At 38.7% G+C, this 25056-nt stretch overlaps 1 protein-coding gene across 12 annotated transcripts in view; it reads left to right on the forward strand.

Annotated features, from left to right (window-relative positions):
• WNK2 (WNK lysine deficient protein kinase 2) overlaps positions 1–25056 on the forward strand; it is a 306726-nt gene that overhangs the window by 131729 nt on the left and 149941 nt on the right. For all 12 annotated transcript variants that reach the window (XM_043978028.1, XM_043978026.1, XM_043978030.1 and 9 more), the window contains exons 6-8: positions 4610–4698; positions 5221–5440; positions 19576–19867. In XM_043978028.1, coding sequence (XP_043833963.1) covers positions 4610–4698; positions 5221–5440; positions 19576–19867 — 601 coding nt within the window. The remainder of the gene's footprint in view (positions 1–4609; positions 4699–5220; positions 5441–19575; positions 19868–25056) is intronic.

Consider the following 25056-nt stretch of genomic DNA (forward strand, 5'->3'; position numbering starts at 1 on the left):
TCTAACAGTGAGGAAGGAACCTTAAAACATCTTTTTAGTTACTTTAGGTACACTTTAGAAATAAATGCTTATCCAACTATGTTAGCAACTTTTACCCTTTGTTATGTTATGTACACCCTTCCTCCAGAGCATAAACACATTTTCACCAAAACCTGACTTTAAGGATTAGGCAAAAATATTTGAGACCAGGAAAAGAGAGAATATTCTTCTCAAGGGGTTCTGTGTTCTCATCCCCATCCTCATCTTGCTTGATCCCTTTCCGGTTTTATATGTTTTATCACCCACTTCTCCTGGATATGTCTTTTGGGACACTACTCCCTTCTGTATCTCTTCTTACCTGTCTCACTGTCTGTTTTCAGGAATATTTGCTGGCCATCTCTTTCTCCCTTAGCATAGTAATCCTCCATAGATCTATTCTGAGTTTTCTCTTTAATCTCTACTCTCTTCCCCCTTAATGGTCTAATCATCTTGGAAGAGTTTATCATCTCTATGCAAATGACTCCTAAATCTGTTTGACCCTGCTCTTTGTCCTGAATTCTAGTCCCACGTTCTTTCCCAGACCTTCATCTGTAACATGAGTGAAAGGGGCTACATGACCTCTAAGTTCCTTTCTGACTAAGTTTATGATCAACTCCCAGTGACTGACCTATTGGCATCTCAAATGCAACAAGTTCAAAATAAAATTTATTATCTTTCACTCTAAATCCATCTCTCCTTCAAATTTTCTTCTTTCTATCTCTAGGGCATTACCAACCCTGGGCCTCAAACTGCACTGTTCAATTTTCTTCACCTGCCACTAACACACACACACACACACACACACACACACCAGATCTTATTGATTCTATTTCTATAGCATCTCTCACTTCTGTCTCTTTCTACCTGTATGGCTACCACTCTAGTTAAGTTTTCATTACCTCTTGTCTATTTCTCCCTGCTTCTACTCCCATCCTTCCTACAGTCTAATTAATCTTCCTAAGGGACAGGTCTGAACAATGGACTCCCTTGCTCAGAAACACCCGTTGTTACCTCTTGCCTCTAAGATAAAATGCATATAAGGCCCTCCCATCTCTCCAATCTGCCTTTCTCATTGCGACTTATCATACACTCTCAGATTGCTCAAATTTGAATATTACATTTTCCCAAACTAGACATTCCTTTGCCTCCCACTTCCATGCATTCCCATAGGTTTTCCATGCATGCAGTGCATTCCATCTTCCTCATCTCCGATGGTCAGAATATTTTTCATGCTTCATGATTCCATTCATGTTCTATCTTCTCCCTGAAGCTGGAATCACCTTGTTTGTTTCCTCCTATAATTATCTGTTACCTATTTCTTCACTATGCCTGTGTTATTCTACTTTCCTACCCACCCCCAGCCACCACAAGCTCTTTGAGTAGAGTGACTCTGTAGTTCTTCTCTTTGTATCTCCAGTACTTTCTGTATGGTAGTCAGTTCATGAGTATTGGATAGAATTGGACATTTTGAAAAATGTCAGCATTGCAAAGAAGCAATAAGCATGAATGCCTTTTAGGCCAGAAAGAGAGAAGAAATGGATGAAAATGTGGGCCAGTTTAGTAGTCCCACAACCAACAATCGGCATGGTTGGCAAACTGTTTGGACTTCACATTAGGCACCACAAAATAGAGTGCAAATGCATTCAGTGAAGTGCATATCCAAGGTTGTTAAAGGATGCTCCAGCATCACAGGATCAGGGATTGAGAGATCCCTAATGGACAAAGTTGGTATTTTTGCCTTTCCTTTTATTGGCAGTACCCTGCACACAGTTATCAGTTAACAAATGCTTTTTGACTAGAAATAAGAAAAACTGAGGAAAAAAACGAAAAGGAAAAAACCCAAAACCCTGAAATCTAGCTGAGGGAGTAAGTGACTTGCTTGAGGTCCCTCAGGTAGTCAGCATCAAAAATGGTTTTTCGTACAGATCCCCTGACTCCTGAGTCAATGCTTTGCCCCTTGTACTCTTGTACTGTGCTGCTTCCATTCCAAGAACATTTCAGACGTTTCCCAGTAAGTTAATAAACACCATAAGTTTGCTGCCTCTAAGCACCAGATTGCACAGGTGGGTTTGTGTTCATCTTATTATGTATACAAATACTCTCTAGAGCACAATCAGAAATAGTTATAGCTGGCAAGTGTCTGTCATTAAATCCACCTAGCATAGAGAAACATTCATAGAATTCTTTTTTTAGCTAGATTTGCTTTTGAAGATTGACTTCATTCAGCATAAAGATTTCAGAGTCTCTTCTGCCTCCTTTCTATGAATTCTGCTTCTGCAGTAATGATGGCACAAAAGGGAGTAGAAGGGTCTAACTTTTTTTTTTTTTTTGTGGGGCAATGAGGGTTAAGTGACTTGCTGAGGGTCACACAAGCTAGTAAGTATCAAGTGTCTGAGGCCAGATTTGAATTTAGGTCCTCCTGAATCCACGGCCAGTGCTTTAACCACTGCACCACCTAGCTGCCCCCTAACATTTTTTTTTAAAGGTTTCTTTGAGGTTGTGTTTTTTCAAAAGGAAAAAAAAAAAAACTTGGTCACATTACTTATGTCTCCTTCCTACCAGGTGACAGTCCCAGAAATCCAAGTTATTTTATTGACTGTATACTGTTGTATATAAACAAGCTTTATTTGGTGATCAGAGTTAACTAAGTTTTTATTAACACAAATCAAAACATGAAATCCTACATTTCATGTATAATATGTGGTCTCAAATTCAAAAGGGTAAACGATGACATTGTTTCTTCTTGTTGCTAGTATGATGATGATAAAACATGTGAAAGCAGGTAGCTTGCAGCTGGCATGCAAGATACACATCAGATTGAATCAGCTTTCATTTCAAAGCTTGAACATTTCAAAACATAGGACATCTTTCAAAAATGGCTCTAGTCAAATTTGGCTTACATACCACAACATTCAAGAAAATTAAGTTCCCATGTAATAGAAGCAAAGGGGGAGATTTGCAGAATTAATAGCAGACTCCCACAAATTTATTTTAAAGCTCCATCAACAAGAAATCAAACTTGCATCATGTTTTTTTGTTGTTTTGTTTTTAATTCATTTTATTTTTTTTGCGGGGCCATGAGGGTTAAGTGACTTGCCCAGGGTCACACAACTAGTAAGTGTCAAGTGTCTGAGGCTGAATTTGAACTCAGGTTCTCCTGAATTTAGGGCCAGTGCTTTATCCACTGTGCCACCTAGCTGCCCCCACATCATGTTTTTGGGTTTTTTGTGTTTTGTTTTGTTTTTAAGGTGAGACGATTGGGGTTAAGTGACTTGCCCAGGGTCACACAGCTAGTAAGTGTTAAGTGTTTGAGGCCGGATTTGAACTCAGGTACTCCTGAGTCTAGGGCCAGTGCTCCATCCACTGCACCACCTAGCTGCCCCGCATCATGTTTTTTAAAAATAACAAATCACAAGCCTCCATTAAATGCTTACTCTGGCATTGTGCTGAGTAAGTAGTGAGGGAAAGTACAAAGAAATGCAAACAGGGTCCCTTTCCTCAAGGAACTAAAATTTTAAGTAAGTTTTTATGTTGGGGAAATGAGAGATGATAATGGACTAGAGGGGCCAATTCCATCTTTAAATTAAATTATCTTTAAAGTTATATTGATGCCATTTGTTTTTTACACTCCACTCATTTTCAGTTCTACCCACCCTACTTTGAAGTAGGAAAACAAAGGAAAACAGCTAAGTAAAACTAGTTAACATAGCACCTGGCAGTGATGCAATACAACGTTGAGCACTCATAGTCCTCAACCTCTCTGCAAAAGGGGAAGTATATCTTTGCTTCATTATTTCTTTCTACTTGTCAATATTGTTTGCATTATTTTAGCCATCAAGTATATCTATAACCTGGTTTGCTAACTTCAGTATGAAACAATTAATACAAATTTTCTGAAGAATTTTTCAATCGCCTATATTAATTATTTCTAATGGGACAGCAATAGTAGAATTTGTTCAGTTGATGGGCAGTGACTTTTTCTCCTAGTTCTTTGCTGCCAGAAAGAATGTTACTATAAATATATGTGTACATTTCTCTTATTAGTGATTTGGATCACTTTTCCCACATGATGATTGCTAGTTAACTATACTTTTTTATTTTGGTAATCTTTTTGTATCCTTTGACTATTTAATTTTCCTAATATATAACCATTTGTATTTCAGTTATGTGGAGTTAATTTACAGTTATTTTGGAGCTCATTTTGTGGTATATGGTGTAATATGATGGTCTAAACCTAATTTCTTCCAAAATACTTTACTGTTTTCCTAGTACTTCATACTGAATAAGGTTTACTGAAGTACTGTGTTCACTTGCTTCTGGGTCTTACTTAGGTCATACACTATGGTCGTCTTTGTTTCTAAATGAGTTGCAAGTAATTTTGTTTATTCTTGCTATATAAAAATAGTTTGAGCTAGTGATGCAATACTCCCCTTAATTACTCATTTTTTATTATTTCCCTTGAGATTTTGATCAAATAAAATTTTTAGTATTTTGTCCAGTTCTGCAGTGTAACTCATTGATAGTTTTACTATATCTGTAAATTAATGTTTTCTCAAAATGAAACTGTGGTGTGTTTTTCCTTCCTTTACAGGGTATCAAACCAGCAAGCTTTGAAAAAGTGCATGATCCTGAAATTAAGGAGATTATTGGAGAATGCATCTGCAAAAACAAAGAAGAAAGGTTAGTTTTCAGTGAAACATAATTGACTATTTGTATTACTCTTCAAATTGAAATAGACAGAATTAGAGAATTTTGAAAGAAAAAAGAATTGGGTATGACTTAAAGGGAGGGATGTTTTGGTTATGTATAGACTAGTTTGACAAAACAGACTAATAAAATTGTCATGGGTGGACTAACTGGCATATACTGTTATTAAAAGCATGTCAGTCTGGTTAAGAAGCATATTTGTGTAATTTAATAAGGCATAAAATACACAAGGGATAGAAATTATTTATGATACATGGGTACTCAATATTAACAAGTAGCCTCTCCTTTGAAATAAGATGGGCGGAGGGGAGAGGGGAAAGTATGTCCAGGGAGGAAACTGGTAGCATATATTGATAAGAAAATTCTTTAGGATAAGTTCTTTAGCACTATGGCCAGCTCCAAAACATTACAATAAAGAGAATATTTCACTAATTGTTGGGAAGATCATCGGTTATCTCAAATTGTCTCTATTGATGTGCTTTTGTCCTTCTCCAGATACGAAATTAAAGATTTGTTGGGTCATGCCTTCTTTGCGGAAGACACTGGGGTAAGAGTGGAACTTGCAGAAGAAGACCATGGTAGGAAATCTTCTATTGCCTTAAGGCTCTGGGTTGAAGATCCTAAGAAACTGAAAGGAAAACCCAAAGATAATGGAGCAATTGAGTTTACTTTTGATTTGGAGAAGGAAACTCCTGATGATGTTGCACAAGAAATGGTAAAAATGAACTTTCTTTATCTTACACCCCTTCCCCCCAAATAAATGTATAAATAGTAAGGAATTTAGTGAACAGAGAGAACATGGCAAATCTAAGTTTTAAAAATGTGAACCATAGTTCAAAAGAGAAATGAATTTAATGGATTAAGCTAATAATTTTAATGGGAAGAAATATTGGATAATTATGAGAATAGAAATTAGCATGGTAATGATTTTTGTGTTTTATGTTTTGGGATATAGTCAGAAATTTTATTAGATATGATTTATAGAAATAAGACTACATAATAGAATTGGGAAACTGTTAGATAGAAGCCACAAAAGTGAAACATCAGGTCCTGTCTGTAATTTAGAAACAGTGAAATTGAAATAGTTTTAATAGCTCCCTGTGCTTATGGAACCATATGTTTAATATTTCTAAGGTTTTTGTTTTTGTTGTTGTTTTTTTTGTTTGTTTTTTAGTGAGGCAATTGGGGTTAAGTGACTTGCCCAGGGTCACACAGCTAGTAAGTGTTAAGTGTCTGAGGCTGGATTTGAACTCAGGTATTCCTGACTCCAAGGCCAGTGCTCTATCCACTGCGCCACCTAGCTGCCCCATTTCTAAGGTTTTTGCGAGTATAAATGAACTTTTTAGGTTCTGATTTTCATATTTCTCCCCTTTGCTCCCCTCCCCTTCACTGCCCTTCTCTCTTCTTCTCCTGCCCTATCTAGATTATGGGATATGCATACCTTTCTCCCATTCATTTGCCTGATGGGTGCAGAGCATCAGCCAAGTGCCAGAAATCATACTGTGAGATATACAAATATGAATAGAATACAGTCCCTACCTATCTATGGTTTCCTTGATGTAGGGACCTCCCTGATGAGGAAAATCCTTCTACCAGTACATGTTGGCACCTTCTCTGCAGCTCAGTGTCTTAGTCATCTAGATCCAAAGAATATGTTAAATGACTTGTCCAGAGTCACACAGCCAGAGTTGTGTGTGGGAGATGACAAATAATTTAGCTATAGTGCATTATTGTATAAGAAGGGAGTATTGTCAAAAAAGGGTTGGGAGAAATAAGTTGGAGCTGGGTAATGGAGGCCTTCAAGACAAAACATTTCAAATTTTATTTGGAATATAATGCCAATCTATTTAAAATTAGTTTTTGATTACGTATCTGATTAATATGATTCTGGTGAGGATTTTTGCAAGGATCATATTAACCTGTCCAACCTGACCCAAACCAGGAGTGAATCTCATTTGATGGCATAGTCAAGGGAACATAGTATCCTAGATTTTAAAGTTGGACATGACTGTTCTACTTAATACTCATTTAATAAATGAAAAATGCAAAGGCCAGGGATGTTGCGTCTTGCCAAAGGACACACAGTTAATAAACGACAGTGGTGGGATTAGAACCCAGGTCTCATGAGTCCAAATCTATTTCCCTTTCCACTGTAGTTAACTGCAAGGTTGTTTGGACTATGTAGAGCTTGGATCTATTGGTTAACAATCTTGTTAGCTGGGAATTCTGTGGGCTTTTGAGCTGTCACTGGCCCACTTTATTTTCCTGATGAGCTACTACAACTGATTTATTTCTTTCTGCTAAATAGGATACAGCAAACACAAGAGATGCAACATATGCATAAAAGTGGTTTGTAGCCATGATATACTACATCAGTTTGACTTGTGATGATGGTCATCAGATATGTGCTGAAGAGGGTAATTTGATGGCAATGTGTAAGATGAACTAGAGGGGCAAGAACCTGGAGGAAAGTAGCCTAATTAGGAGCCTGGAAAAAAGATAATGAGCACCTATGCTAGTATCGTGGTAATGTAAAGAGAAAAGAAAGTAGGATTGCCAAATACATTTCAGAGGTCCCATCCTCCAAAAATTTAGAAAATTGTTTGATTTGGAGAATGAGACTGTGAAAAAGAAGGTACCTTCAAAGAGAACTGAGCATTTGAGCCTGAGTTACTAGGAGAAGGACGGCAGCACTGACATACACATAGGGAATCCAGAAGGAAGTGCACTTCTGTTAGGAAGGATGAATGGGGAGAGATTGAGCATTAGTTAATATCTTTAGCTCAAACAGCTCTGTGTCGAATGGAGGAACACCTGACCAAATACCACTTTACATGTGAGAGGAATGTACTTCTAGTTAGGCCAATCAGCTTGACATATGCCCAGGAAAGCAACCACTTCAGAAGTGGTTGTGTTGGAAGGCCTGCCAAGCAAGTGCTTGCTTGCATAGATGACAGGTCTCTGTAAAACCCACATCCACCAGGAGCTGTATCCACAAATTGGAAGGGTTAAGATAAAAATCAGAACCATTCTAGGCAGTGTTGTGTAACCTCATTTAAAAGCCTTCTTCAGAAGATTCTTTCTTTAACTGATTATTGAAGCGCATCTCGACAATTCCTTTATTTTGGACTTGTTCAGTCTAATGATTTGGAACAATAAGCCCTTGTTAATTCAGATAACACTGATTTGGGATTTGATATATTCTAAATACATACCGGACTCAGTTTTAGCTTTTATCTATAAAAACTGGATTTTCCACATGTCTTAGTACAGATACACTTGCCTTTGTTTAGTCAATGTGTACTTACTTGATTTTGCTGTTCAACCCAAAGTAACACCTGTACCTCCTCCATCACTCCCTGTGAAACTTCTGCTAGTTTCTGTTTGCTTCAGTCCCAGCATCAGCTCAGTGAAAACACAGAGAAGTGAATATTGGGAAATGAACAGGGCCGTCAAGCATAGATCTGGAATCTATCGTTCATAGAGAAACTCCTTCTCACAGACTAGAGAAGCCAACTAACACCTTACCTTGCTACTTGGACTTTGTAGGATAGGATAATTGGATTATAGCAATACTCTTTTTATCCTGTGTCCTTTTTTCCAACGAGAAGAAGTATTTGTCAGTTGGTCTCTGGGTGGAAGGAAGGGAACAGTCCTAAGGAAAAGTTTGATACTTGTCTTTGCAACTTTCTTCCTCCTTCTCTATGCCCTTCTCCCAGATCTTAATATCCTTATGTCCCTCATCATCCAGATACCCATTGTTATTACTAAAGCCTTCTTTTGGGGAATCCATAAGTCCTGGTTCTTCCCAGGACTCCATGTTTTAAATGTCTTCTTCCCTTTTTTCTCTTTCACACATTAAAGCTCTTCTCATTTCTCAGTGCTGTTAATCATAGCCAGGTGGCAAGAAAGTACAGGAGGAAAAATAATATGTTAAAATTAATTCACAGTAAGATTCACCAAATTGCATAAAGTCAAAGTTTTAAAAAGAAATAGACAGAAAAGCTATAAAAAACAGCTGTCTCAATGTACTCCTTTCAGATATAGACAAATCAAACAAATCCCAAAAATACAAATTAAATACTTAGAACTATTTGCAAGTTCTTTCTCATGTTCATCTGAAATCTGCCTCTTTGTAGTTTCTACCTTAACCCTTCTCTTTACACTGAAGCGGCATGGGATAATTAGTAACTCTTTTGCATGATAACCTTTATACTAGTCATTAACCAATCATTTCTTGTATAAGATGGTCTCTACACATCTCTCATTCCATTTTACTTTATGTTGTTACATCTCAACATGTAATACCTAGAACAAAATTTATTATTTCCAGGAGCCTTCTGACCAACATGAATGCCTTGGAATTACTGACTTTTTATCTGGACATTTTAGTTTAATATTTTAATAATTTCTCTTGATCTAGACATCATATTTTAATATTTTAATCAAGACAGCTTAAAACATTTAGAATTTTTGGTAGCCGAGTCATACTGTTGGCTCTCATTGAGCTTGTGGTTAATTAAAAGTCCCAGATCTTTTTCAGGTGAACTGCTGCCAAGACAGATAGGTTTAATCCAGTACTTGTGCAGTTGTTTTTTTTACTTAGGTTTTGGAATTAACAAGGATAAATGTAATATTGTTGGTTTCGGCCTAGCATTCCAACCCATCAAGACAATTTTTTTTGTCTTCTATTGTAATTACCTCCCCGAAAAAAGCCTTATAAAAAGCACACTTGTGAAATTTGCAGATGATCTGTTTCTAACCATATCACTGTTGAAAATACTAAGGAGGTTAGCAGGAACATTTATTAAATTCTAAGAGATGATCTTCATTGTGGACACATAACCAGTCTTGTAGACTTATTTTGACTTTTATCTATCCTCTAACCTGAATTCCAGCCTCTTATAAGGATACTATGGAAACTATCATGTTTTGCTCACATAGAGAAATACTATTTCTGTCATTACCTTGATAATCTTTTTACCCTAAAAGAGAGTTAATTTTGCATGACTAATGTTTAGTGAACTTGAGTCAATATTATATATTATATAATTTTTGACAGTTGTAATTGTAAATGTGAAGATTTTTAAACAAAAATCAGTCTATTTCAACCTGTTCAAGAGAAACTTGAATATGTGTTTTGTCACTACTTAGTATTCTCCTACCCTGATTTAGCCTCATTGTTTTTGGCTTTTCAATTCTCAAAGAATTTGTCATCCTAGAAGAAATCTACACACCTGCTAAAGGAGCTACTGTTAAGACTGGGTTTACCTCTTCACTTGTTAGTAATGAAGCCAGGTGCTTAATTGATGGTATATGGTTAGGGTCTCATCACTAGACATATATGCTTCTTGAGTGGTTCATCCACAGGCTACAAGGAAAAGAACGCTAAATCTGGAGTCAGAAGACCTGGATTCAAATCCTGACTGCCCTTTAGAGTACAAGTGATCTTAGGCAAACCATTTGGTATTCAGTTTCATTATCTATAAATTGAGGGGACTGGACTGCATGGCCTGTAAGGTCACTCTAAAATCTATGCTCTAAAAATAATTTTATTGATATTGTTTATTTTTGTTGCCTGAATTTCTTCTAGCATTCCTCCCGTTTGCCCATTCCAGAGAGACATCACATTTAATAATGAATATTTTTTTAAAATAAAAACAGGAAAAAGAGAAGTGAAGTCAGTGAAATTGATCGATATATCCAATATATTTATACGTGCAGTGTACACACCCTTTGAAGAGATGCACCTTTTACTTTTGCAGAAGAGTTGGGGAGAGATGTCTTCTCCTTGTTTCTTTCTGACCATTAAACCTCTTATCTCCTAAATAGACCTTCTTGAGCTAACCTTGTATTGAGAATAATGGTAAGCTAGAGGTAGTGCAGAGATGATCATGACCTATTTATAAAAGCAGTTTGTGTCAGCAGGTCTGTGACATATGCCAGACTGAAGCCAACAGTGTCATTTAAATGGTCAGATGTACACACACAAATTTCATGTCAGTTTTGAATATTGGATAGAAAGATGGTCTTATGCTTTTAAAAGGGAGAACATTTCTTGATTTAAAAAAAAGTAAATTCAAGAATGTACAGACAGATTCATCCATGTATCTAAGTTTTGATTCTTCTAGCTTAAAAGTCTTGTGGAGCAGAAGGCAGATTTATGCAAAACAGTTTTATAAAGAACAAGGAGGGTACAGTAACCCAATTTCTGTGAGCTCTGAGCAGGCAAATTAATGCCTCATATCTGATAAGTAGCAAGTGGGGAGTTAGGGCGTCTCATTCCCAGAGACTGAAGTAGCTCTTTAGTTTCACGCATTTGGGAAGCTGGGGCTTGGATCAGAGAATGTTGACACCCAAAGCAGTGTTAGCTAGATTTCTCTTTAAAAACAGGAGGGAACTAGAATTGGATTACCAAACAACTTCATAGCAGCCAAAAGTCATAAGAAAGCATTTTTTGGTTTTTGCACCTCTGCTTTTGCCGCTCCAGGGCTTGTTTTATTGCTGTTTGGGGGGTAATTGAGTTGGGAGCTCTGTGCATTTAATGTCTTTCCTCTGCCATCTTGCTGCAGCTCTACGTTTGACTCTAGGTGACCAATCACTAGACCAGGGAGAGATTAGATCATCCTTGCTACTTTAACAAAGGGGGAGGGAACGTTTACTGCAGGGGGTGGGGGGAGCATAATGAGACCATGGGATAGTGAAAAGGTCATTTGGATCTGGAGGTGAGAAGATTTGGCTCTCCTCCTTTCTACCATGTGACTGTGGGTAACTCATCTCCCACACCTTCAGGTTTCTTTATCTATAAACAGAGGGGGTTGGACTAAATTATCCCTAAACGCACATCCAGCTCTAAGGACTAGGGTGCTAAGTAAGAAAGAATGTTCTGTTTCATCCTACTTGTCCTCACACCTCTGGGAAGCTTCCCTATTAGGACAATGCAATGAGCCCAACCACAGCTGCTGCCACCTGCTGGCCACTGTCAGCATTGCAGGCTTGCTGTGCTGCCTTGGAGGAAATCATTCTATGAGCCAAACCTATAAAGGAAGATTAAATGTCACTATCCTCAGTAGAATTCCCAGGGATAAAGGCATATTAAAAGAGAAGAATTCTTAACGTTACTGAGTTTCTTATTAGGAATTGTGGTGATCAAATTTGAGCCTATATAGAAGAGATATTCTCAGGACAAAAGAATCTTCCTGGATCAGACCCCTGGATCCTCTCTAGGTCATAGTACAGTGGAAAGAAAATTGAATTTGGAGTCAGAGAACCCATACTCCAATCCTGTCTCTTCACATAAAACATAGGTGAATTGGGGTAAGTCACTTACCCTCTCTTGGCCCCAGTTTCATCATCTGTAAAATGATGGGATTAAATTAGGTGACCTTTAAGGCACCTTCTAGTTCTAAATATATGATCCTGTGATCTAATATCCTCAAAGCAACTTCCTCTCCTACTCTATTGCCCCTACCCTTGTGCTGGTGTGGTAGAGTAAAGTGGTATGGTGTTTTGTTTTGGTTTTTTGTTGTTGTTGTTGTTGTTTTTTTAGTGAGGCAACTGGGGTTAAGTGACTTGCCCAGGGTCACACAGCTAGTAAGTGTTAAGTGTCTGAGGCTGGATTTGAACTCAGGTACTCCTGACTCCAGGGCCAGTGCTCTATCCACTGCACCACCTAGCTGCCCCGGTATGTTTTCTTGAATATACAAATAGAACACTTTATGAATATCCTTATTAAATTTCTTCTTGTTGGATCCAGCCCACGTCATTTCTCTTTGTCAGGATTTTGGGGGCTTCCCATTGTGTCATATGATGTTTTAGTTAACTCAGCTTTGGGTCATCCACAGTATGGATAATCATGCCTTCTATGTTTTTATCCAAGTCACTGATGAACGTTTAGAACAGTATGGGACCCAGGAGACAAGCCTGCTTAAAAGGTCCCTTAGGTTGACATGGTCTAATAAGCAGACCCCTGTAGGCAAAGGCACTTACACACTTAAACACCTAACACTTCAACTATGCATTCTTCTGAAGTACATCCCACATACTGTTCCATCTTGTCTGCAAGAGACTTTGTTAAATGCTTTGTCAAAAATCCAGATATGGTAGGTATGTGTCTAGCATTCTCCTGATCTTCTAAGCCCTGTAATCCTATCAGATGAGGAGCCTGCTAATTTCAGATTCTCCCTATTTAGAATTGGACATCAAAGCAAGACTTCCCCTTTAGGCAGTCTGAGTATACTTAAAAGCAGGGATCCAAACAGAAGCATCTTCTCATTCATTTAAATAGCTTTAATATGTGTGTGCGCGTGCGTGCGCGCATATATATGTATAGGTATACATGCATGTGTATATATGTGTGTACATATACATATATACAGAGAGAGGGGTGTGTACGTGTACACACACACAGAAGCAGCTAGGTGACACAGTGGATAGAGTGCCAGGCCTAGAATCAGGAAGACCGATCTGGCCTCAGATAATAAGTAGCTGTGTGACCCTGGACAAGTCACTTAACCCTATTTGTCTCAGTTTCCTCATTTGTAAAATTAGTTGGGAAAGGAAATGGCAAACCACTCCTATGTCTTTGCCAAGAAAACCCTGAAATGGAGTCATGAAGAATCAGATATGATTGAAAACAACTAAACAACATGTGTGTGTGTTTGTATGTGTATGTGTCTGCATACAAATATATATTTAATATATATTATATGTGTTATCAATATATGTATATATACAGAGAGAGAGTGAGTTTCGGTTTAAACTAATTTTCTGGGTGGTTGGGATATTTTTTTTGGAGTGACAAATCTTTTATTTGGTTTGCAAGTAAGCTTAAATTTTTCAGTTCAGATGTAAGCAAATTAACATTCTCATTTTGTTTTACATTTTAACTTAAGCCCTCTTTAAATACTACTACTTTTGTTTTGTTTTGTTTTGTGGGGCAATGGGGGTTAAATGACTTGCTCAGGGTCACACAGCTAGTGAGTGTCAAGTGTCTCAGTTCAGATTTGAACTCAGGTCCTCCTGAATCCAGGGCCGGTGCTTTATTCACTGCGCCATCTAGCTGCCGCCTGCTACTACATTAAAAAAAAAATTTTTTTTTACATGATTCAGATTTCACTAAAATTTTTGCCCAAATTGCTGATTTTAATTATCTGGCTTGACCCTATTTTTTTCTTTGTCCCTATCCCTCTTCCTTTCTTTCTCTTTTTAGTTGATCTTACTCCTCTCTTATAATGGAAAGTATTTTGGTGTAAATAGTGAAGACAGAATCTATCTCTACTCATGTAGCACATGATAGTGTCACCCTTACCCTATATTATATCTCTGGGTGGGGAGCCTAAGGCATGAAGGGCTGAAACCTTATATTGCCTGAGTGTGTCACCACTCTGAGTGGCTGGCGATTGAAGATTATGGCACAGCTGTGAAGTCATGGAGCCACTTGTGCAATTACACATCTTAAAATGTCAGTAACTGATCTGCCTGTGTGTACTCTCTGTCTAATGTTGGGATCGGGCTCCTAGATCTAGAAGTGGTCTTTTCAATGGTTGTTAAACAAAGGGGCATATCTGCTTTGCTCTGAAACAGTGGTCTTCAGACACCATGGTTTTCAGTGATTATTTTTTAGTGCCTTGAACATCAGATGCTCCTAGAGACATATTATGAGTAATCTCATTGGTTAAATATTATATAGCAGCTTACTTTTTTGCAGGCTTTAAACAATTTTCATACAAAAAGCCTGTGAATTATGTGTGTTACACATTATCATTTCCCATTTCACAGATGAGGACATTTGAGACTCAGAGGGTTGAATTGGCTCACTCATTTTTACTCACCTAGGAATTGTTGGCATTGAGAATTCAGTCCAGGTCTCATACCCCCAAATCCCAACATTTTTTTTTTCTTCTACAACCAAGTACCACTCTATCTTTTTAAGTGTTCTCAGAGATATCTCACAGAACCCTTTTTGGAAAGGACGCCATTTGAAAACCACAACTTTCCAACATTATGTGGTAATTATTCTGGTGAAAAGAGCAACGATCTTGGTGGCAGGAGAGACCTGGCTTCCAATCCTGCCCCTGACATTAGCATCTATGTGACCATCAGCATGTTACACAACTACGTTGGAGCTTGTTACTTCATCTGTACAGGGGAAGTAATAACACCCAATAGTCCTTTGTAGGTTGTAAAGATCCACTGAAATAAATAAACTATGGGAGGTACTATATCAGTGTCAAGTCAAATAGCAGTGCTGCTACTTCTTTTAGGCATCATCTGTTCCTTTTTCATTTACGGATTCAATTTCACTGGAAAACAAACTTTGTTGTCATTAGAAGGTAAAGAGAATTCTGTTACCAAGAATTTCTTGCATCTTTCTCTAGATTTTTTCACCCAGAGTCATCCTCATTTTTAGCTTGGACTTTGGCAGAGGCCAAGTATGTGAAAGCAAAGAGTACTGTACCTAAGAGTTCTGGCTACTCATATTTTTTTTTTCTGTAGATAAAAAAAGCTTCTCCCTGTGACATGGCCACAGAATGGGCAAGGGACCAAGTCTAAATTAGTATGTGATGCTGTCGTAAGATCAAGAATTCAACAGCCTTCTGTCACTCCAAGGTTCTGTTTGGTTTTGTAAGAGCAGAGCTACTATTTTCTGTCAGACCTTTTTGTCTTGTCTGAGAAATAGGAGATTTTTGTGAGTGTTGGCATCTGGATAATCCGGATAGTGAAGTCCATTAATTAGGATTTGGGTAACCAATGTTCATGGACCAGTTCATGTTCAAGTAGCACAAGGCTTTTTTGTTTGTTTGTTTTTCAAGACTTTTTCTCCACTCCAACTTTGTGAGGTAGGTAGTGCTCATTACCCTCATTTTACAGATGAGGAAATGGATGGTAGCTCATAATAAGTGACTTTCCAAGATTACACAATGAGTAAGTGGCCAAGCCAAGCACCTGGGCATTCTAATTCCTGATGTTTAGTGTTCTTTCTACTTCCCTGCTCATTTCATTTCCTCTATTTGAGTAAAGAGTCATTTACCATATTGCAAACTACATGGCAAGATCTCCCAAAGTTGAGTCAAAGCTCCCAGTAAAATTCCCTGGGGTATTCTAGTAGCATTGGTTAAATCTAATGCCATTTGGTCTGAGGTAAAAAAAAAAAATACTCTTTGAAAAGAACAACCCAGGTGGTAAATCCAAGGAAACAGGCAGAGAGGCATAAAATAAAAAATATGGGGCAATTGGCTGTAGATTTTGACACTGAACAAAGCAATGTAAAATGTTGGATTCCATTGTTAAAGATCTTTAACAATCGTCTTTAAACATCATTAGTCATGCTAGAAAAACCTTAAGCTTCTGTGGGATATCCCTGCTGGGTGAAATTACCATGGACAGAAAAGAATGGGCAAACAAGTTGAAGCCAATTCAAATTCATTTTCTTTGCCTGCTGTTTTCTTGTTGGCTGATGTCAGGCATTCAGAGATGAGTAATTTCTTTTTATGTTGGTGTATCTTAGAAACAACTTCATTTGAGATGCTAAGCTCATTGTTGGGACCATGGTAGTTAAGGTCTTGTAGTCATAGCATCTTAAGTTAGGAGGGGCCCCCCGAGCTCATCTAGGCAATTCAAATGAGGTAGTAATTGTAGTATTTGTAAAATGCTTAGTGCAATGCCTTGTACAATAGTTGGCACTATAAATATTACTATAAATAATAAAAAATGTTATTTTTAGCTTTAAGGTCTTCAAAACAGTGCACATGCCATTTCATTTGACCCTTTCTGGGTGTAAGAAGCAGCCAAAGGAGTTTGGAGGAGCTTATCACCAGATTGGTTGCAGGGTGATGAATTTATTGTTACATCTACTAGGATGATGATAAAAACTATCACTGCTTAGCCCTCCAAGGTTGATGAGGGACTTTCCCTATGGATCTTATGGGAGGTAGACACTGTTATTATCCCAATTTTACAGATGAGGAAACTGAGGCAAACCATGGTGCAGTGACTTGCCCAGGATCACACGGTTAGTAAGTTTCTGAGACTGAAATTGAACTCGGGTCTTCCTGACTCCAGGCTGTGATATGTAGCTGTTTTTTAGAGTTTTCCTATGAATTTCCACAAAAGATTCAAATGCAAAAACACAGTAGCTTTGTGAAAGAAGCAAGATAGCATCACCTGGTGTACAGCCTCGTTATTTACCAGCTCTCTCTTTTGGTGCTGAAGTCTCTCTTCTCACTGTCAGTTCTAATTCTATCTCTGATACTGCACCGATTTGGAGACAGACACTCTTTCTCAGCCTGTGTTTCACCCATTGCCCGTGTGAAATGGTTTCAAGATATCTCACCCACCATCCTGCCTCAGTGCCTTCCTGTACACTCTGATTTATCACAATAGCACTTCAGATCAAAGCAAGAGCACAGTGGGAACTCTACATCTCAGAGACAGCCTGGGGTAGGGAACAGGGTGCCAGCTTTGGATAAATAAGAGTAGAATCAACCAGCCAACCACTGGAGGTACAGAAACAACAATGAAACAGCTCCTTGAGTACTGTAGGAGATCTAGGCCTCAAATCCTACCCCTGATCCTGAAGAACTAAGTACCAGTAGGAAAATGACATAATTTCTCTGAGCCTCAAATTCCTCATCTGTAAAATGCAGATGTTAATATCTGTAGCCCCTGCCTCACCAGGTTGGACTGAGGATCAAATGGAATCATGTATGTCAAGCACTTTGAAAGCAGTAAGAATGCTATAGAAATGATTGTCATTGTTATTATTGGTGCTGAACACACTATCATTATACTGAAGGATTCAGAGTTCATTAGCTTTCCTGTTGGTTCAAACTAAGTTTGCAGCCCCTAAATTATTACCAGTTCTTCATCACCTGAATTTCTGATGTCTGCATCTTTTTTTTGTTCTGTAGTTGATTTTTTTTAAAACCCCAATGATAAAAATCATTTTGAAGCTTCACTGACTCTTCTGTCATCTTAGCATTTCAGTTCCTTTGTCAAATCTCTCTACTCACTAACCCTCCAAAAAGCAAATTTAGTTTGTGGTGATGATCTTAGCAAACTTAGCTCCTAGTGAGATCACCAGATTATGTACCAAATCTCTCTTCATCCTCCTTTCCAGAATTTTTCAAAGGATTATCAAAATTAACAATCTCAGGCAGCTAGGTGGCACAGTGGATAAAGCACTGGCCCTGGATTCAGGAGTACCTGAGTTCAAATCCAGCCTCAGACACTTGACACATACTAGCTGTGTGACCCTGGGCAAGTCACTTAACCCCCATTGCCCTGCAAAAAAAAAAAAATTTAACAATCTCGATTTCTCTGGACCCACCCTTTTTTGTCTTTTCAAAAATTTGGAAATTTTCCCAGTTCTGGTCTTATGAAACTTCTCTTGTGTGCCATGATTTTTCAAGGTTTATTGATAGTGTCTGCAAATGTCTTTAGTCCATTGAGATTGGAAATGAATAAGCAGAAATATAGTCATTTAAAAACATCTACATGATATCTTTTTATTTCCTCACCAATCTTTGTCAGCAATTCAGTATAAATTTGTTCTTTACCTTCTAAATGGAAAATTCTTCTTTTTGCTCGAGGGAGGGAGCAGGAAGAAAAAGGAACAAGCATTTATTAAGGACCTACTATGTGCCAGGCACTGAGCTAAGTGGATTAGAAAGAGTACATTTGGTAATATTTTGAATCTGAATTTTTTAAAAAGGCTAAATTTATATTGCTCCTATGTTTTTAAAGCCATTATGGTGTGTTATTAATGAACTTAGTTTGGTTTTGTATCTATAATTTATCATGCTTCAAGAATCTGTGCTTTGGGGGGAGGGGTAAAGATAGATACTTTTTTCAGTGAAGATTACAATTCTTCTGCATCTTGAAAGGCAGCATAGTGTAGTGAATGAAACCTAGGTTTGGAATCCAATACTTGGCTTCAGATCTTTCTTCAAACATTTTTTGGCTGTATGACCCTTGGCAAAACACGTGATTATTTTCAGTTCCCCCATCTGTAAAAGGAGGAAGATAGTAGCACTTACCACAGTGCTATGAGGATCCCATAAGATCCATAGGGAAAGTCCCTCATCAACCTTAGAGGGCTGTTTAAAAAACAATGATAGTTTTTATCATCATCCTAGTAGATGTAACAATAAATTTATCACCCTGCAACCAATCTGGTGATAAGCTCCTCCAAACTTCTTTGGCTGCTTCTTACACCCAGATAGCCATGAGCTCATACTAAATTCCTGCCCTGCTTGGTAGGACCTGTTAGTTGGTGCTCTGTTGGCATAACCTCCAAGAATGCAGGGTTTAAATTATGATGAGACCTCAGAATGGAGACTCATAGACAGGATCATAGACTAGAGCCAGAAGGGATCTTGGGAGATGTTAATCTAACCCTTTCACAGGAAATATGAGGAAACTAAAGACATGAGACTTTATGTAACTGCTCTGAGGTCTCTCAGAGGTAGAACCAGAATCCTCTAATATCCAACGTCCATGTCCCATCTAGGTGATTGTAGTTGTGGGGAAAGACATAATGACATTTGTACACAATTTTATGCCTCCAGCAATTATAGTTTCTTTGTTTCATTTTTTACTCATGACTTCAACTGTGTTCTAGAAAAGGTAGATAGGTTACATTTTCTCAGCGAATCCTACATTATCTGTATCTTGATTCTCTTATGTTTCAGGATAGATACAGTTAAGGGTTAATACTCATTGTTTTGGGTGGGGGGAGTGGGGTGTGTGTGTGTGTGTGTGTGTGTGTGTGTGTGTGTGTGTGTGTGTGTGTTTTCTTTCCTCTGATGTACATTCAGTAGACTAATCATCAGGCTTTCTTTCTTGCAGATCGAGTCTGGATTTTTTCACGAAAGTGATGTCAAGATAGTGGCAAAGTCAATCCGAGACAGAGTTGCATTAATTCAGTGGAGGAGAGAGAGGATCTGGCCTATTGTGCAGTCTGAGGAGCGCCGGGACTCAGAGACTCTTGATAAGTCCAAGTTGCCACAGGCACAACTCCAGGTTCAGGTCACATACCATTCTCATGTTGGTCAACAGACTCCATTAGAACCTGAGGAGCCTGAAGCCGACCAGCATCTCTTTCAGCCGAAGCTTCCCACAAGTGCCACATCGGTGGCGTGTAAGTCTGCTATTTCTTTCTTTTTCAATGAAAATAACAATTGTGATATAGTAGAACTCTATTCCAACATGGCTTGTAACTTCATTCATTTAGCTATTTATGTTTGGGGTCAAATTGTGTCCTCCAAGATCAACATAGATATTTAAAAGCTATGACTGGGTTTGTTTTTTGGTTTTTTGTTTTTTTTTACAAAGGGTAGTAGACAAGAATTTTTAAAAATACACTTTTGTGGATATTAAAATTACTTTTTTAATATAAATCAGTAACAAATAGTTTTCATATCGTATATGAGAAAATGAAAGTTACTGTGAAATGGGGAGTTGCAGCTTCTCATTATTAAGGAATTAAAAACAATACAATCTGTGTGCTTTTTGGTAAGGTCACAATGGGCTCTTTTTTTTTTAAGTTCTTTTTAATTGTGATGTTTAAAATCTGAATTGTGGTCGCCTTAAATCAGAAGCTTCAGCTCCAGTCTAGCCTAGAGTTCCAGCCTGGTTGGGTTCTTCCTGAAGTCCTCCTCCATGAGCCTGCTTTAATCAGGAACCCCCAGCAAGCTGTTTGTGGAAGCTTTTTTATAGATCTGGAACAGAGGCGGTCCTTACTGCTTCAAGCTGATTGGTTGGTGTCATCCAAATCCATTGGTTTTGAAGGTGTTCTCAAGTTGAGTTCACAGTCTAGTTTCTGAGAACAATACCTTCTTAAGGGATAGCCAGGTGTGATTACAATCCAATTAACTTGAAGTAGGCTTAATCAGCAGTCAATCACCCTCACTTGATTCAATCAGTATAGATTAATCTCCAGGTGGGTCTTTGAGTATCTGCTAAATTCCATTATTTCATCACTTAATGTATTTAGTACTGAGTGTTAAGCAATGTGATAAAGTAAAAAGGTTACTAGGCTAAGAGTCAGGAGAGACCTAAGACTGACTCACATCTCTGGTATTTAGTTATGTTAGGCAAGTGCCCGAAATTCTCTGGGCCTCAGTTTTATCATCTGCAAAATGGCTGCGATGGTGGCTGTAGTATTGAATTCCCAGGGTTGTTGTTTTGGGGCACATTGCAAACCTGAAAGTTTATGAATAGAGAGAGACTTCCTAGGCGGAGCCAAGATGGCAGAGGAAAGGCAGTGAGCTCTTGAACTCATTACACGATTGCTCCACAAAACATCCAAATAATGCCACAGGACAATGCCTGGAGCAGCAAAACCCACAGAAGAATGTGCATAAATCATCTTCTAACCCAGAACGGCTTGGAAGGTCAGAAGGAGGGAGCTGCTGTGCTGAGACAGGAGTCGGGCCCAACCCCCCAGTCACCCTGACACAGATCCAGTCCCAGGAAGGCCTCACCAGAGAAGGACACCCCCCCCCCCCAGCCTCTGAATCAGCTGAAGCACCAGTGTCATCTGGATCTAAGCTCACAGTCTGGTGAGAGGGCTGAGCCCTTGGAAGGGGGGAGACTACAGGGGCTATGCTGGTGCTGAGGCAGAACTTGGGTTTTTCACCCTTGCTGGGAACCAAGAGGTAGGCTTGAGTAGCAGTGGCTCAGGTTGGGGAAGGGCACAGGCTCCTCAGAGCTGACAACCACAACACACAAAGCTGGTTGATTAGCAAGTTGGTCTGGGGTCATCTATGGACCAGAGAATAGGCCGGGTGAGTGAAGAACCTGATCCTCCTTAAATCATACCACCTGGGACCTTCTGAAGCTTGGGATAGTGCAGTTTGGAAACAGTGCCCCACATTAAGGAGCTAAAAGTCAAGTGAAAGAAAGGCAAGATGAGCAGACAAAGGAGAAGACCATAGAAAGTTTCTTCAGGGACAAGGAAGATTGAGGTGTACCCTAAGAGGAAGATGTCAACATCAGGGCCCCTATATCTAAAGCTTCCAAGAAAAATAGGAATTGGTCTCAGGCCAAAGAGGTGATCAAAAAGGACTTTGAAGATAAAGTTAGAAAGGTAGAGGAAACAACGGAAAGGGAAATGAGGGTGATGCAGGAAAGACATGAGAAAAAAGTCAACAGCTTGAAAAGTCAAATTGGCCAAATGGAAAAGGGGGTACAAAAGCTCTCTGATGAAAATAACTGCCTAAGAATTAGGATTGAACAAATGGAAGCCAGTGACTTTATGAGAAACCAAGACACAATAAAGCAAATCCAAATGAATAAAAAAATAGAGGGCAATGTGGAATATCTTCTGGGAAAAACTGCTGACCTGGAACATAGAGCCAGCAGAGATAATTTGAAACTTACTGGTCTACCTGAAAACCATGATCAAGGAAAGAGCTTAGACATCATCTTCCAAGAAATTGTCAGGGAAAATTGCCCTGATATTCTAGAAACAGAAGATATAGAAATTGAAAGAGTCTACCAATCACCTCCAGAAAGAGATCCCAAAATGAAAACTCCTGGGAATATTATAGCCAAATTCCAGAGCTCCCAGGTCAAGGAGAAAATATTGCAAGCTGCCAGAGAGAAAGAATTCAAGTACTGTGGAGCCCCAGTCAGGATAGCACAAGATCTACCAGCTTCTACATTAAAGGACCAGTGGGCATAGAATATGATATTCCAGAGGGCAAAGGAATTGGAATTAAAACCAAGAATCACCTATCCAGCAAAAGTGATCATAATGTTTCAGAGGAAAAAATGGGGTTTTAATGAAAAAGAGGACTTTGATGTATTGGTGATGAAAAGACCTGAACTGAATGGCAAATTTGACTTTCAAATGCAAGACCCTAGAGAACCATAAAACATTGGAGTTGGGGGACATGGCTGGGGTTGTGCAGTGGGTGACTGTCTTGTGTCTGAGGCTGGGTTTTGGCTGGGATTCCCCTGGGTCCAGGGTGGATGCTTTGTTCACTGTGTCACCTAGTTGCCCCATGGTGACATCTTTAGGGTTAAATTGAGGGGTGAGGGGATTGCACTGGGGGAGGGGGAATGTCAGAGGTGAAATCCTACATGAAAGAAAGGGGAAAGGGTTTATGGAGTGGGGGAAGAGATAGGGGAGGAGCAGGGCAGTAAATTAATTTTATACTCATCAGAAAAGAGTCAAAGACCTTAAACTCATCAGAGCTGCCTCAAGGAGGGATTCTCACACACACACACACACACACACACAAACACACAAAACTGAGTGGAGTAATCTATTTAGTCTGGGCAGTAAATGAGCCTGACACTCATTAGAATTGGCTCAAAGACCTCAATCTCATCAGCATTGGCTCAAGGAGGGAATAACACACACTCTTTAGGGTGGAGTAATCTCTCTAACCCTGCAGGAAAATAGGAGGGGAAGGGGATTAAGACAGAGGGGCAAAAGAAGGAAGGGCAGAATGGGAGTGGGATAGGATGAAAGAAGATGGATAATAGAATAAATATCATGGGGAAGGGAAACAGTTAGTAGTAATCATGAAAAAGAGAAAAGGGGGAAAATTGTACAAAAAATATTTATAGCAACTCTTTATGATGGCTAAGAATTGAGAATCAAGGGAATGCCCATCAATTGAGGAATGACTGAAGAAGATGTGGTATATGATTGTGGTGGAATGGTATTGTGCTATAGGAAATGACAAACAGGATGATGCCAGAAAAACCTGGAAAGATTCATGAACTGATGTATAGCGAAGTGAGCAGAGCTGGGAAGACATTGTGTATAGTGACAGCAGTATTGATCAGTGAGCAATTGTGAATGACTTGACTACTCTCAGCAATGCAGTCATCCAAGACAATCCCAAGGGACTGATGATGAAGCCTACTCTCCACCCCCATAGAAAGAACTGATAAAAAGAGCGCTTGTGGATTGTATATGTATAACCTGGTTGCTGTCTTGTGGAGGGGGGAGGAAAGGGAGGGAGGGACGGAGAAAAATTTGGAACTCTAAATCTTATGAAAATGAATGTTGAAAAACTATCCTTACATGTAACTGGAAAAAATAAAATAAATGTTTGTTGAAAAAAAAAGTATGAATAAACTGAATCACTTCTTATAGCCTTCATAAAAATCCCATAAGTTGCCTCAAGTCGAGGAAGCTGAGGGTTGCATTTGACTGCTGGTACTTAATATTGAATAGATAGAACAGGAGGTTTTGCTGCTTTCCTCCTTATAGCTAGTTAACTTGGGCAACAGTTTAGGAGACTGCTACTTGGTGCAGTGGATAGGGTGCTAGGCCTGGAGTAAGGAAGAGCTGAGTTCAAATCTGACCTCAGGTATTTTCTAGCCGTGTGATTCTGGACAAAATCACTTAACCCATGTTTGCCTCAGTTTCCTCAATTGTAAAATGGAGCTGATAATAGTACCTACATTCCAGGGCTGCTGTTGTGAGGATCAAATGAGATATTCATAAAGTGCATGACACATAAATAGGTGCTTACTGTATGTTCGTTCCTTTCCTCTCTCCCTTCCTTCCTTCCTTCCTCTTTTCTGCCCCATCTTCAGTTCTGACTGCGAGGGAAAGAGGGAAAGGTCAGTCATTGGTTATGTCGACAAGTCAGCTTTACCAAGGGCTAATTTAGTCTGGTTTCTTTGTTTAGAAACTGTGAAGAATGCTAATGTTGTGCCTAGATGGTTAAAAAATTGAATTGGCCTGGGAACTGCAGAACAAATAGCTAAACTTGGGCATGCTGTTCAGTAACATATTTAGTGGATAAGTACCTCAAGAGTACCTAAATCATCTAAGTGAGTCTCTTTTATGACATCTGCAGGCAGTTTCCCCAGCATAAGGAAATTGCAAACAAAACCCCAATTTGATTTCTAACCTAGTTTATTCATATGGTGCTTTACCACATAATCCAATAGTCTTGTGTCTTAACAGTTTTGATTGATAGTGCTTTTAGATTCTTCAGCCTGGTATAAACACTTCTCTCCTGTCGGGATTTGGAAAGAAGAGGTTGTTTTGTAAGTTAATAATTTAATACCTACGTGCTCTCAAAGTGCTATAAACAGAGTTTGGTTCAGCTTATAATTGATGTTACTTCTACATGCTTTAGCATTGGTTTTTGATATTACTTATGTTTCTGCTCGTTCACTATTGGGTAAGTTAAGAGGAAATCCAAAAATCTGAGGAAGTAATATGAAGAATGAACTCTAGACACTGATCCCTGGTTTCTTACTGAAATATAAAAATTAAATCTTAGTTTAATACTCCTAGAATTAGAACTTGTAAATCTTAATGTTTTCTAAATCATTATGGATGACAGTGATACT

Source organism: Dromiciops gliroides, chromosome 1 (assembly GCF_019393635.1).
Source record: "Dromiciops gliroides isolate mDroGli1 chromosome 1, mDroGli1.pri, whole genome shotgun sequence".
NCBI classification, from domain to species: domain Eukaryota; kingdom Metazoa; phylum Chordata; class Mammalia; order Microbiotheria; family Microbiotheriidae; genus Dromiciops; species Dromiciops gliroides.